Source organism: Tachyglossus aculeatus, chromosome 2, assembly GCF_015852505.1.
Source record: "Tachyglossus aculeatus isolate mTacAcu1 chromosome 2, mTacAcu1.pri, whole genome shotgun sequence".
Lineage (NCBI taxonomy): Eukaryota > Metazoa > Chordata > Mammalia > Monotremata > Tachyglossidae > Tachyglossus > Tachyglossus aculeatus.
The window spans coordinates 154,968,128-154,982,145 of NC_052067.1; the positions used below are offsets into that span (position 1 = coordinate 154,968,128).

The following is a 14,018-nucleotide window of genomic DNA, read 5'->3' on the forward strand; positions in this document are numbered from 1 at the left end:
ATCCATCAGAAAATGACTCCCCGCCCCCCACCTTCAAAACCTTAGGGGAGGCACATCTTTTCCAAGAGGCCTTCTCTAAGTCCTCCTTTCCCCTTCTCCTGCTCCTTTCTGCATCACCCCGACTTGTTCCCTTTATTCATCTCCCTCCCAGCCTCACAGCACTTATGAACATATCTGCTATATATTTATTTGTCTGTCTCACCCTCCAGAATGTAAGCTTATTTTGGGCAGGGAAAGTGTCTGTTTATATTTTACTCTCCCAAGTGCTTAGTACAGTGTTTTGCACATAGTAAACCCTCAATAAATAGGTTTGAATGAAAAATGAATGAATTCCTGAAAAGTTGCTCAGTGTACACCTCTCCATTCATTAAAATCCTTCAGTGGTTGTCTTTTTTTTTCCCCATCAGACAATAGCAGCCTTGGTCTAATGGAAAGAACATGGGCCTGGGAATGAGAAGACCAGAGTTCTAATCCTGTCTCCTCTCCTTTTCTGCTATTTGACCCTGGGCAAGTCACTTCACTTTCTGGTACCTCAGTTACTTCATCTGTAAAATGGAGATTAAGAGTGTGAGCCCCATGTGGGACATGGACTGTCCCCAACCTAATTAGTTTGCATTTACCCCAGTACTTAATACAGTGCCTGGCACATAGTGAGCCCTTAAAAAATACCATGAAAACCATCCTCACCATCAGCTTCAAGGATCTCCAGCAGCTTTTTCCATTTTGCACTTCTACCCTTTTCAACCTACTCCTCCCAACTCACACTCTTTGCTTCTCCTAAACTCACCTCCTAACTCTACTACTCTCTTAGCTCTCTCACTTCCGACTCCTTGTTTCCAGAAATTCCCTTTCCCAATTCCTCCAGGCCTTGGCACTCCCTACCATCAAAGCCCTCCAAAAATCCCACCCCCTCCAAAACCCTTTCCTAATTAATTCCCAACAGCCACTTGTTGCACTGAAATAGTTTAAACTCATCATCAACATTCAGAGGTACAAGCCATCATTTATTCTAATTCCAGTCTGTAAATATGTTTATGACTGTCTTCCCATTAGATTATAATACCCTTTGTGAACAAGAAATGAATCGTGTACTTGTAGTTTTCCAAGCACTCACTACATTAGGTGGCACTCGGAAGATGCTTAATAATTACCTTTAAAACAATGACAATTTGTATCATTTTCCTGAAGCAATGATCACGGCAAATAGTGTCCCAATTGTTTCTTGCAGCATTATCGCAGATAGAGCATTGTAATAATGCTAACCTTAAAATTCAAAGCACTCTATCCAAAGAAGAGGATTATACTAAGGAATGGCTGCACTCATTCACTCCTTTGTGTATATTTGTTTGATTGTATGTTTATTCATTTAATTATTCAATCATATTTATTGAGTGCTTACCATGTACAGAGCACTGTACTAGAAGCAACATGGCTCAGTGGAAAGAACACGGGCTTTGGAGTCAGTGGTCATGGGTTCAAATCCCAGCTCCACCAATTGTCAGCTGTGTGGCTTTGGGCAAGTCACTTAACTTCTCTGTGCCTCAGTTACCTCATCTGTAAAATGGGGATTAAGACTGTGAGCCTCACGTGGGACAACCTGATCACCTTGTAACCTCCCCAGCGCTTAGAACAGTGCTTTGCACATAATAAGCATTTAATAAATGCCATTATTATTATTACTAAGCACTTGGGAGAGTACAATACAGCAGAAGTTACATTTCCTGCTCACAACGGGCTTACAGTCTAGAGTGGGGGAGGTAGACATTGATACAAACAAATAAAATAACAGACATGTATATAAGTGATGTGGGGCTGGAGAGGGGAAGAGAAAAGGGAGCAAGTCAGGGTGATGCAGAAGGGAGTGGGAGATAAGGAAAAGTGGGGCTTAGTCTGGGAAGGCCTCTTGGATGAGATGTGCCTTCAATAAGGCTTTGAAGGGAGGCGAGAGTAATTGTGTGTCTGATTTGAGGAGGGAGAGCATTCCAGGCCAGTAGTAGGGGTTGGCAACGAGACAGGTGAGATGGAGGTATATCACTAGAGGAGCGAAGTGTGTGGACTGGGTTGTAGAAGGAGAGAAGCAAGGTGAGGTAGGAGGGGGTAACATGATGGAGTGCTTTAAAGTCGATGGTGAGGAGTTTTGTTTGATGCAGAGGTGGATGAGCAGCACTGGAATTTTTTGAGGAGAGGGGTTACATGTTCTGAATGTTTTTGTAGAAAACTGGCCCAGGCAATGGAGTGAAGTATGGACTGGAGTGGGGAGAGACAGGAGGCTAGGAGGTCAGCAAGGAGGCTGATTCAGTCACACAGGTGGGATAAAATGAGTGATTGAATTAATATGGTAGCAGTTTGGATAGAGAGGAAAGAGTGGATTTTAGCTATGTTGTGAAGGTGGGACCTACAGGATTTAGTGATGGACTGAGTATGTGTGTGGAATGAGAGAGAGAAGTCAGGGATAATGCCAAGGTTAGGGGCTTGTGGGACAGGAAGGCTGGTGGTGCCATCTACAGTGATGGGAACATCAAGGGGAGGACAGAGTTTGGGTGGGAAGATAAGGAGCTCTGTTTTGGACATGTTAAGTTTGAGATGATAAGAGGACATCCAAGTAGAGATGTCTTGAAGGCAGGAGGTGATGTGAGACTGGAGAGAGGGAGAGAGATCAGGGCTGGAGAAGGAGACTTGGGTATCATCAATCAATCAATCAATCATATTTATTGAGCGCTTACTATGTGCAGAGCACTGTACTAAGTGCTTGGGAAGTACAAATTGGCAACACATAGAGACAGTCCCTACCCAACAGTGGGCTCACAGTCTAAAAGGGGGAGACAGAGAACAGAACCAAACATACTAACAAAATAAAATAAATAGGATAGAAATGTACAAGTAAAATAAATAAATAAATAAATAAATAGAGTAATAAATATGTACAACCATATATACATATATACAGGTGCTGTGGGAAAGGGAAGGAGGTAAGATGGGGGGATGGAGAGGAGGACGAGGGGGAGAGGAGGGAAGGGGCTCAGTCTGGGAAGGCCTCCTGGAGGAGGTGAGCTCTCAGCAGGGCCTTGAAGGGAGGAAGAGAGCTAGCTTGGCGGAGGGGCAGAGGGAGGGCATTCCAGGCCCGGGGGATGACGTGGGCCGGGGGTCGATGGCGGGACAGGCGAGAACGAGGTACAGTGAGGAGATTAGCGGTGGAGGAGCGGAGGGTGCGGGCTGGGCAGTAGAAGGAGAGAAGGGAGGTGAGGTAGGAGGGGGCAAGGTGATGGAGAGCCTTGAAGCCCAGGGTGAGGAGTTTCTGCCTGATGCGCAGATTGATTGGTAGCCACTGGAGATTTTTGAGGAGGGGAGTAATATGCCCAGAGCGTTTCTGGTCAAAGATAATCCGGGCAGCAGCATGAAGTATGGATTGAAGTGGAGAGAGACACGAGGATGGGAGATCAGAGAGAAGGCTGGTGCAGTAGTCCAGACGGGATAGGATGAGAGCTTGAATGAACAGGGTAGCAATTTGGATGGAGAGGAAAGGGCGGATCTTGGCAATGTTGCGGAGCTGAGACCGGCAGGTTTTGGTGACGGCTTGGATGTGAGGGGTGAATGAGAGAGCGGAGTCGAGGATGACACCAAGGTTGCGGGCTTGTGAGACGGGAAGGATGGTAGTGCCGTCAACAGAGACGGGAAAGTCAGGGAGAGGACAAGGTTTGGGAGGGAAGACAAGGAGCTCAGTCTTCGACATGTTGAGCTTTAGGTGGCGGGCGGACATCCAGATGGAGATGTCCTGAAGGCAGGAGGAGATGCGAGCCTGGAGGGAGGGGGAGAGAGCAGGGGCTCTCTCATCTGCAGGTATCATCTGCATAGGAGTGGTAATTGAAGCCATGGGAGCAAATGAGTTCTCCAAGGGAGTGGATGCAGATGGAGAATGGAAGAGGGCCCAGAACTGAACCTTAAGGGACTCCCACAGGTACGGTTGGGGAGGCAGAGGAGGAGCCCATGAAGGAGACTGAGAATGAATGGTCAGAGAGATGAGGAGTACCATGAGAGGACAGAGACAGTGAAGTCAAAGTTGGATAATGTTTCTGGAGGAAGGTGGTGGCCCACAGTGTTGAAAGTAGCTGAGAGGTCGAGGAGGATCAGGATGGAATAGAGGCCATTGGATTTAGCAAGAAGGAGATCAATGGTGACTTTTGAGTGGGGGGTTTCTGTGGATTTAAAGGGATAGAAGACAGATTGGAGGGAGTCAAGGAGAGAAATTTGAGACAGCAAGTGTAGTCAACTCGTTCAAGGATTTTGGAGAGGAATGGTAGGAGAGAGATGGGGCGATAGCTGGAAGGAGCCATGGGATCAAGGGAGGGGTTTTTTGCATAAAGGAGACATGGACATGTTTGAAAGCAGTGGGGAAGAAGCCATTGGAGAGCGAGCGGTTGAAGGTGACTGTTAGGGAGGGGAAAAGGGAGGGGATGAGAGATTTGATAAAGTGTGAAGGAATGGGGTTCAGATGCTCAGGTAGAGGAGTAGTAGAGTTACTACTGGGAAGGATGGGAAAGTTGAAGAGGGGGCCGGGTTGGGGAGGGACGGAGGAGGGGCAGAGGCCACTTTAGGGAGCTCACACCAGATGGTGTCAATTTTCTCAATAAAGTAGGTGGCCAGAACATTGTGGGCAGGGGATGGGGGTGGTGGGAGGAAGTGGGGCCTGAAGGAGGGAGTTAAATGTCTGAAACAACTGCTGAGGTGATGGGCTTAGGTGTCAATAAGGGTGTATATTCATCGGTTTACGTGTGCTTGTTTTCCTTCATTAAACTGTAAGCTCTCCAAAGTTAGGGATCACATTTTATATTTCTACTGGGGGTCCCCCAAATGCTCAGTGATCTGCAAACTATAGATTCTCAATAAACACGGTTGGCTGACCAAGCTGGAGAGGAGAAGAATAATAATGTTGGTATTTGTTAAGTGCTTACTATGTGGCAAGCACTGTTCTAAATGCTGGGGTAGAGACAAGGTAATCAGGTTGTCCCACAAAGGGCTCACGGTCTTCATCCCCATTTTACAGATGAGGTAACCGAGGCACAGAGAATTTGTGACTTGCCCAAGATCACACAGCTGACAAGTAAGCCAGCGTGGCTCAGTGGAAAGAGCACGGGCTTTGGAGTCAGAGGTCATGGATTCAAATTCCAGCTCTGCCAATTGTCAGCTGTGTGACTTTGGGCAAGTCACTTAACTTCTCTGGGCCTCAGTTACCTCATCAGTAAAATGGGGAATTAAGACTCTGAGCCCCCCGTGGGACAACCTGATCGCTTTGTAACCTCCCCAGTGCTTAGAACAGTGCTTTGCACATAGTAAGAGCCTAATAAATGCCATCATTATTAAGTGGCAGAGCAGGGATTAGAACCCACTACCTATGACTCCCAAGCCCGTGCTCTTTCCACTAAGCCACACTCCTTCTCTCATCACAAACCTGTTTTAACAGTTTTCCTATGGTAGCCTCCTGGAACCCCAGAATGATACATTGAAAGAGCTGAAATGAATGAATAAGAATCCTTAGCTTTTCTTTGGGAACTTCTAGAGGACCAAAAGCCCTAGGAAGTATATCAAGAGAGTGCTAACAATCATTCCTATCCCTGAACCTGCAGTGGGTTAAAATGGGGATTAAGACTGTGAGCCCCATGTGGGACGGGGACTTTGTCCAACCCGATTAGCTTGTATCTATCTACCCCAGCGCTTAGTACAGTGCCTGGCACATAGGAAGTGCTTAACAAATTCCACAGTGATTATTATTATTATTTACAGCACAGCATAGTGGGTTACTGCATTCATTGAGAAGCAGCATGGCCTAGTGGATAGAGCACGGGTCTGGGAACCTGAAGAACCTGGGTTCTAATCCCAGCTGCACCACTTGTCTGCTGTATGACCTTGGGCAAGTCACTTAACTTCTCTGGACCTCCGTTAACTGTAAAATGGGGCTTTAGCCTGTGAGCCCCATGTGGAACAGGTACTCTTTCCAACCTGATTAGCTTGTGTTTAGTGCCTGGAACATGGTAAGCACTTAACAGGTACCATAAAAAAACCAAAACTATAAAGTGTTAGCAAAAGAGAGAACAGAGTTCTACTTCCCTAAGTAAATGCTCTGCACACATTAAGTGTGCAATAAATGCCACTGATTGTTTGATTCACTAAGTTTGGACCACTGTGGGCTCACTGCATCCTCTCATTGTATCTGTGCTGTTTTACAAGCAGCATGGCATTGTGGATAGAGCACAGGCCTGGGATTCAAAGGTCAAGGGTTCTAATCCTGGCTCTGACACTTGTCTGCTGTTTAACCTTGGGTGAGTCACTTCACTTCTCTAGTCCTCAGTTACCTCATCTGTGCAATGGGGATTGAGACTGAGTGCCCTACATGGGACAGGGACTGCGTCCAACTCAATTTGCTTGTATCCACCCAGAGCTTAGTACAGTGCACATAGTAAGTACTTAACAAATACTATTATTGTCGTTATTATTATTATTAGAGATCTACTGTTTAGCAGACTGAAGGTCTTAACATCTGTGTACCCATCCATTTTGACAGAGAAAGAGACAAGCATATGAATCCAATCTCATTTGCAATGGTTTACATCTGGAAACAACAAGATCTGTAAGTACTATCTGCTGTACTCCAAAGACTAGAGGAATTGCCCAGCTTCCCCTGGGTTCACCACATCCTAGGGTGGACACCATAGACCTAGAGAAAGTTCACAGAAGGCTAACCAAAGCTTGCAGAGAGTGGGACAGATTCCATCTGTGAAACGACTGAAAAGATTAAGTGTCTGCCATCTGGAAACCTGAAGGCTGAGTGTGGGCGTGATTAAAATGTACAAAATTGGAAGGGTTAGGTTAGGGTGAACTCAAAATTGTTATTCACAGAACCCCACAATGGAACAGGGGACAGCCGCCTTTGAAGTAGGCAGTGTGGTACAATGGAAAGAGCGAGGGTTTGGGAGTCAGAGGTCATGGGTTCAAATCCCAGCTCTGCCAATTGTCAGCTGTGTGACCGTGGGCAAGTCACTTAACTTCTCTGGGCCGCAGTTACCTCATTTGTAAAATGGGGATTAAGACTGTGAGCCCCACGTGGGACAACCTGATCACCTTGTATCCTCCTCGGCGCTTAGAACAGTGCTTTGCACATAGTAAGCACTTAACAAATGCCATCATCATCATTATTATTATTATTAAGTCCAGTGGTAGCAGGCTCCAAACAATCCGAAGGAAACAATTTTTCATGTTAATAGGTGGTAGTTTCATGTTAATAGGTGGGTCTCAGTACAGTACTGTAAAAAGTTGTAAAGGATCAAAATAACTTGTATAGGCAGACAAAGTTACTAAGCTCAGGAGTTTATAGGAACTAATAGATGAGCTAGTGGCAAAAGCACGGGTCTGGGAATTAAAGGACCTGGGTTCTAATTCTGACTCTGCCACTTGTCTGCTGTGACCTTGGGCAAATTACTTCACTTCTCTGTGCCTGTTACCTCATTTGGAAAATGGGGACTAAGACCATGAGCCCATATGGGACATGGACTGTTGAATCTGGTTATCTTGTAGTATCTTGTGCATATCGTATCTTGTACTCCAGTGTTTAGTACAGTATCTGGCTCATAGTAAGCGCTTAACAAATACCATTTAGGAAAAAAAAGCTCATAACGGGCTACTAGAGGAGAAAGTTAGAGATGTAAAGTGAAGCAGCATGGCTCAGTGGAAAGAGCACGGGCTTTGGAATCAGAGGTCATGGGTTCAAATCCCAGCTCCGCCAATTGTCAGCTTTGTGACTTTGCGCAAGTCACTTAACTTCTCTGTGCCTCAGTTACCTAATCTGTAAAATGGGGATTAAGACTGTGAGCCCCCAGTGGGACAACCTGATCACTTTGTAACCTCTCCAGCACTTAGAACAGTGCTTTGCACATAGTAAGTGCTTAATAAATGCCATTATTTACACACAACCATTAGGAAGAATATAATAATAATAATTTAGATATTTGTTAAGCACTTACTATGTGCTAGGCACTGTACTAAACAGTGGGGTAGATACAAGATAGTCGGGTTGGACTCAGTCCCTCTCCCACATAGAGCTCCCAGTTTCAATCCCCGTTTTACAGTTGAGGTGACTGAGGTTCAGAGAAGTGAAGGTCACACAGCAAACAGGTGGTGGAGTGGGATTAGAACCCAGATCCTTCTGATTCCCAGGCCTCTGCTCTCATTGGTCTAATGGTTTCTTGGTCGATTTTCTTGTTCTTTGGATGAAGGTCTTGGACGAGAAACTTGTGTTTGTGAAAGTGCACGCCCCCTGGGATGTGTTGTGCACCTACGCAGAGGTGATGCACATCAAGTTGCCTCTCAAACCCAATGATCTGAAAGTGCAGATGTCCCCTTTCCGCAGCAGCCTCAGCTGGTTTAGAAAATTCTTCAGGGTGGACGAAAGCATCATTAAGCCAGAGCAAGAGTTCTTCACTGCTCCATTTGAAAAGGACCGTCTGTCTGACTTCTACATTCAGGACCAAGAGGCCTTCTTCAACCCGGCCACCAGAAGCCGCATTGTAAGTCTGATGGAAAACAACTGAACCTTCTTGTTTCCGAATCTGAGATGCGGTGGCTTCTTTTTTTTTTTAACCAAAGCAGTCACAAAAGGAAACTGAAGCCTTAAAGTTACATAAACTATCACATTCTAAACTGTATATTCAAATGATTGAGTTCTAGATGATGAATTTGGTCACTGAAATTTCTTTTTAGGTTCATTTCATCCTCTCACGGATCAAATATGCAGTAAAGGACAATGTTAAAAAATTTGGGATTGACAGACTCGTGAATTCTGGGATCTACAGGGCAGCTTTTCCTCTCCATGATGTAAGTCAGTTGCTTATGAGATTCATATCTCCCATGGCAGAAAGTCTGCAGAGTATCATAATGATAATAACTGTGGTATTTGTTATGTACTTATGTGCCAAGCAGTGTACTAAGTACTGGGGTAGAAACAAGAAACTCAGGTTGGAAAGAATCCCTGTCCCACACGGGGCTCAGAGTATCGTGGGCTCCTCTTCTGCCTCCCACCCTCCAACTGTGGAAGTCCCTCAAGACTCAGTTCTGGCTCCTCTTCTATTCTCCATCTCCACACACTCCCTTGGAGAACTCAGGCCTTCCCAGACTGAGCCCCCTTTTTCCTCTCCTCCTCCCTATCCCTCCCACACTACCTCCTTCCCCTCCCCACAGCACTTTTATATATATATTTGTACAGATTTATTACTCTATTTATTTTACTTGTACATATTTACTATTCTATTTAGTTTGTTAATGATGTGCATCTAGCTTTAATTCTATTTGTTCTGACGACTTTGACACCTGCCTACATGTTTTGTTTTGTTGTCTGTCTCCCCCTTCTAGACTGTGAGCCCATTGTTGGGTAGGGACCATCTCTGTATGTTGCCGACTTGTACTTCCCAAGTGCTTAGTACAGCGCTCTGCACACAGTAAGCGCTCAATAAATACGATTAAATGAATGAATGAATGAATTCGATCCCACGGCTTCAACCACCATCTCTATGAAGATGATTCCCAATTCTACATCCCCAGCCCTGATCTCACTCATTCTCAGCCCTGATCTCTCTCATTCATTCAGTAGTATTTATTGAGCACTTATTGTGTGCAGAGCACTGTACTAAGTGCTTGGGGAAGTACAATACAGCAATAAAGAGAGACAGTCCTTGCCCACAATGAGCTCACCCTCCTTTGCAGTCTCACATTTCCTCCCACCTTCAGGAAATAATTATTTGGATGTCTACCTGATATTACATGTCCAAAAGAGTTCTCCTCGTCTTTGTACCCAAACCGTCTCCTACTATTGACTTCCCTATCTCTGTAGACTTTACCATCATCCCCGTCTCACAAGCTTTTCACCTTGAGATTGTCCTGAACTCATCTCCCTCATTCAACCTGAATATATTCAGTCTGTCACCAAATCCTGTCAGTTCTAATAGTAGTAATAGTATTTATTAAGTATGTACTCTGTGAAAAACATTGTGTAAAGCACTGGGAAAAAGTACAGAGTGGGGAATCAAACACTATCTCTGACTCTTGGGTTCTAGCTTCACAACATTTCTAGAATCTATCTCTTCCTCTCCATCCAAATGACAGCCATACTCGTCTGAGCATCTGTCATATCTTGCCTTGAATACTTCATCAGCCTCTTCACTGACCTCCCTGCCTCCAGTCTCTCCCCACTCCAGGCCATACTTCACTGTTGTCCGAATCATTTTTCTAAAAACAGCCCTGTGCACATCTCCCCACTCCTCAAAAACCTCTTATTGTTGCCCATCCAGCTCTGCATTAAACAGAATCTCCTTACCAATTCTTTAAGGCAGTCAATCAGCTCTCCCCTCCTATCTTAACTCTCTGATCTACTACAACTACAACTGATCTACACAGCCTGTATGTGTCACCCCAGTCTACGCTACTCAATCTACTAATCTACTCAAATGTATCTTGATTTTGCCTGTTTCTCCACCAACCCCTTGCCCATTTTCTCTCTCTGACCTCTAACTCCATCCCCTTTCATAGCCAAGATCGCCACTCTCCCCATCGTCAAAGCCCTACTAAAATCCTGTCTTCTTCAAGAGGTCTTCCCTGACTAATAACTCATTTTCCCATAACAGTAGCCCTCCCTTCTGTGTCATCTATGCCCCTTAAGCACTTCGATATTCCACCTCCAGCTCACAGCCCTTATATCGTTATGCCACTCACCCTATCCATTTTTTAATTTTATGTATCTCCCCCATTAGACTGGAAACTCCTTGTCAGCGGGTTTATGTCTGCCAACTCTATTTTATTATACTCACCCAAGTGCTTAGTACATGTGCTGTACACACAGTAAGCTCTCAATTCATGCCGCTGATTGACTTATGCAGAGGGAAATAACTAATTAGAGGATTGGAAGAGAGGGAGGATGTGTGATGTGACTTCAAGAAGACAATCTTGAAGTAGCAAGCATGTGATTGATTCCTTCAATCGTATTTATTGAGCAGTTACTGTGTGCAGAGCACTGTACTAAGTGCTTGGAAAGTTCAATTCAGCAACAAATAGAGACAATCCCTGCCCACAATGGTCTCACAGAGAGGCGGTGGGAGAAGCAGGAGATAAGCAAGGAGGATGATTCAACTGTCTAGTCAAATCATAACAAGGGCTTGGACCAAGTGGATAGCAGTCTGGGTGGTGATGAATAAGCAGATGAGGAAGATATTGTGTAGGAAATACCTTAAGGACTCCCTCCCTCCAGGTTTGTATCTCCTCCTGCCTTCAGGATATCTCCACCTGGACGTCCGCCCACCACTTAAAACTCAACATGTCCAAGACTGAGCTCCTTATCTTCCCTCCCAAACCCTGTCTTTCCTGTCACTGTGGATGGCACTACCATCCTTCCCGTCTCACATGCCCATAACCTTCGTGTCATCCTTGATTCCGCTCTCTCATTCACCCAACACATCCAATCCATCACCAAAACCTGCCGATCCCACCTTCACAACATCTCCAAGATCCACACTTTCCTCTCCATCCAAACCGCTACCTTGTTGGTACAATCTCTCATCCTGTTCTGACTGGATTATTGCATCAGCCTCCTTTCATTCTCCCAACCTCCTGTCTCTCCCCACTTCAGTCTATACTTCACTCTGCTGCTCAGATTATCTTTCTACAGAAACGCTCTTGGCATGTCACTCCCCTCCTCAAAAATCTCCAGTGGTTGCCTATCAACCTTCGCATGAAGCAGAAACTCCTAACTATTGGCTTCAAGGTTCTCCATCACCTTGCCTCTCCTACCTCACCTCCCTTCCCTCCTTCTACAGCCTAGCCCTCACCCCCCACTCCTCTGCCACTAACCACCTCACTGTGCCTCGTTCTCGCCTGTCCCACTGTTGACCCCTGGCCCACATCCTCCTCCTGGCCTGGAATGCCCTCCCTCCACACATCTGCCAAATTAGCACACTTCCCCCCCTTCAAAGCCCTAATGAAAGCTCACCTTCTCTAGGAGGCCTTCCCAGATTGAGACCCCCATTTCCTCTGCTCTTCCTCCTCTCCTCATCTCCCCTACTCCATCCCTCTGCTCTACCCCCTTCCCTGCCCCACAGCACAGGTGTATATTTGTACATATTATTCTATTCATTTTGTTAATGATGTGTATATACCTATAATTCTATTTATCTATTTTAATGCTATTGATATCTATCTACTTGTTTTATTTTATTGTCTATCTCCCCCTTCTAAACGGTGAGCCCATTGTTGGGTAGGGATTGTCTCTATCTGTTGCCGAATTGTACTTTCCAAGCACTTAGTACAGTGCTCTGCACACAGTAAGCACTCAATAAGTGTGATTGAATGAATGAATTAATGAATGTGAGCGTTCAAAGATAGTGAAATGTCAGGAATGACACAGAGGTTGCAGGCTTCTGAAGCAGGGAGGATGGTGGGGCCAATGAAAGATACAGGAAATGTGGAAGGAGAAGAAGATGAGTAGCCCAGTTTTAGACATGTTGAGTTTGAGGTGCTAGTTACACATGCAGGTGGAAATACTGGGGACACAAGGGAAAAAGCAGGATTTGAAGTTAGAGGAGAAGCTGGACCTGGAAAGGTAGAGTTGGGGGTGGTTCGCATGGGGGTCTCGGTCTGATTATCCTAGCTGACAAAAGAGCAGAACTTCTGGCCAACTTATTTTCCATTTTCATTCTGCCTCACAGTGCAGGTTCAATCATCTGTCTGAAGATCCTAACTGCCCCAGTGAACGGTACCTTCTGTATCGAGAATGGGCTCATCCATGGAGTATTTATAAAGAACAACCTTTGGATCTCATCAGGTAGGTTGTGTAATCATGAAATGTTTTGAGGCCTAGAGGAAGTGGAAACGTTTTTGCACAGTGCCTCCTGTTTGGCATGCTAAAGATCTCAACCCCAGTACATGTGTCTTTCCATGGGATTTGGTAGAAATGAAAGGATGCTTTGATGTTGCCTAGTGTTGAGACCCATAATAATATTAACAATAAATCAATAAATACGATTGATGATGATGATGATGGTATTTGTTAAGGCCCTGTACTAAGCTCAGGGGTGGATATGAGCAAATTGGGTTGGACACAGTCTGTGTCCCACATGGGCCTCACAGTCTTAATCCCCATTTTACAGATGAGGTAACTGAGGCCCAGAGAAATGAAGTGACTTGCCCAAGGTCACACAGCAGACAAATGGTAAAGCTGGGATTAGAACCCATGACCTCTGGGTGGACAGAACATGAGCCTGGAAGTCCACTGTGCCATGATGCTTCTCTGTAGTAATGGTCCAGGACTCTCAACAGGAGAACTGAAGACTTCATTTTGGGGTAGAGAGAACTCCTGGCCTGGATGGGGAGGGAGAATATTAATAATTGTGGTAATTCTTAAGCATTAACTCCATGCCAAGCACTATACTAAGCACTGGGATAGATACAAGTTAACCAGGTCAGACGTAGTCCCTGTCCCACATGGGGCTCACAGTCTAAGTAGGAGGGAAAAGTATTTCATCCCCATTTTACAGATGAGGAGTCTGAGCCATGATAAGTTAAGTGACCTATCAGAGGTTACACAGCAGACAAGTGGCAGAGTTGGATTAGAACCCAGGGCCTTTGACTCAGGGCACTAAAATGTAGAATAAATGTACATGGGTTGAAATTATTTGATTATTGAATTTTTGATGTCATAAAAAGTATGATTAGAAGCAGCATGGCTTAGTGGAAAGAGTCTGGGCTTGAGAGTCAGAGAATGTGGGTTCTAATCCCACCTCCACCACTTGTCTAATGTGTGACTTTGGGCAAGTCACAACTTCTCTGTGCCTCAGTTACCTCATCTGCAAAATGGGGATTTAAAGTGTGAGCCCCATGTGGGACAACCTGATTACCTTGTATCTACCCCAGCGCTTACAACAGTGCGTGGCACATAGTAAGCGCTTAACAAATGCTATTATTATTATTATTATTATTATTATTATTAT

The 14,018-nt window shown here is 45.2% G+C and overlaps 1 protein-coding gene across 1 annotated transcript in view; it reads left to right on the forward strand.

The window, feature by feature from the left end:
- The window catches only part of ANO6 (anoctamin 6), a 202,355-nt gene that overhangs the window by 116,838 nt on the left and 71,499 nt on the right, over positions 1–14,018 (forward strand). Inside the window, exons 4-7 of the mRNA XM_038765280.1 lie at positions 6,557–6,622; positions 8,265–8,555; positions 8,749–8,862; positions 12,738–12,853. Coding sequence (XP_038621208.1) covers positions 6,557–6,622; positions 8,265–8,555; positions 8,749–8,862; positions 12,738–12,853 — 587 coding nt within the window. The remainder of the gene's footprint in view (positions 1–6,556; positions 6,623–8,264; positions 8,556–8,748; positions 8,863–12,737; positions 12,854–14,018) is intronic.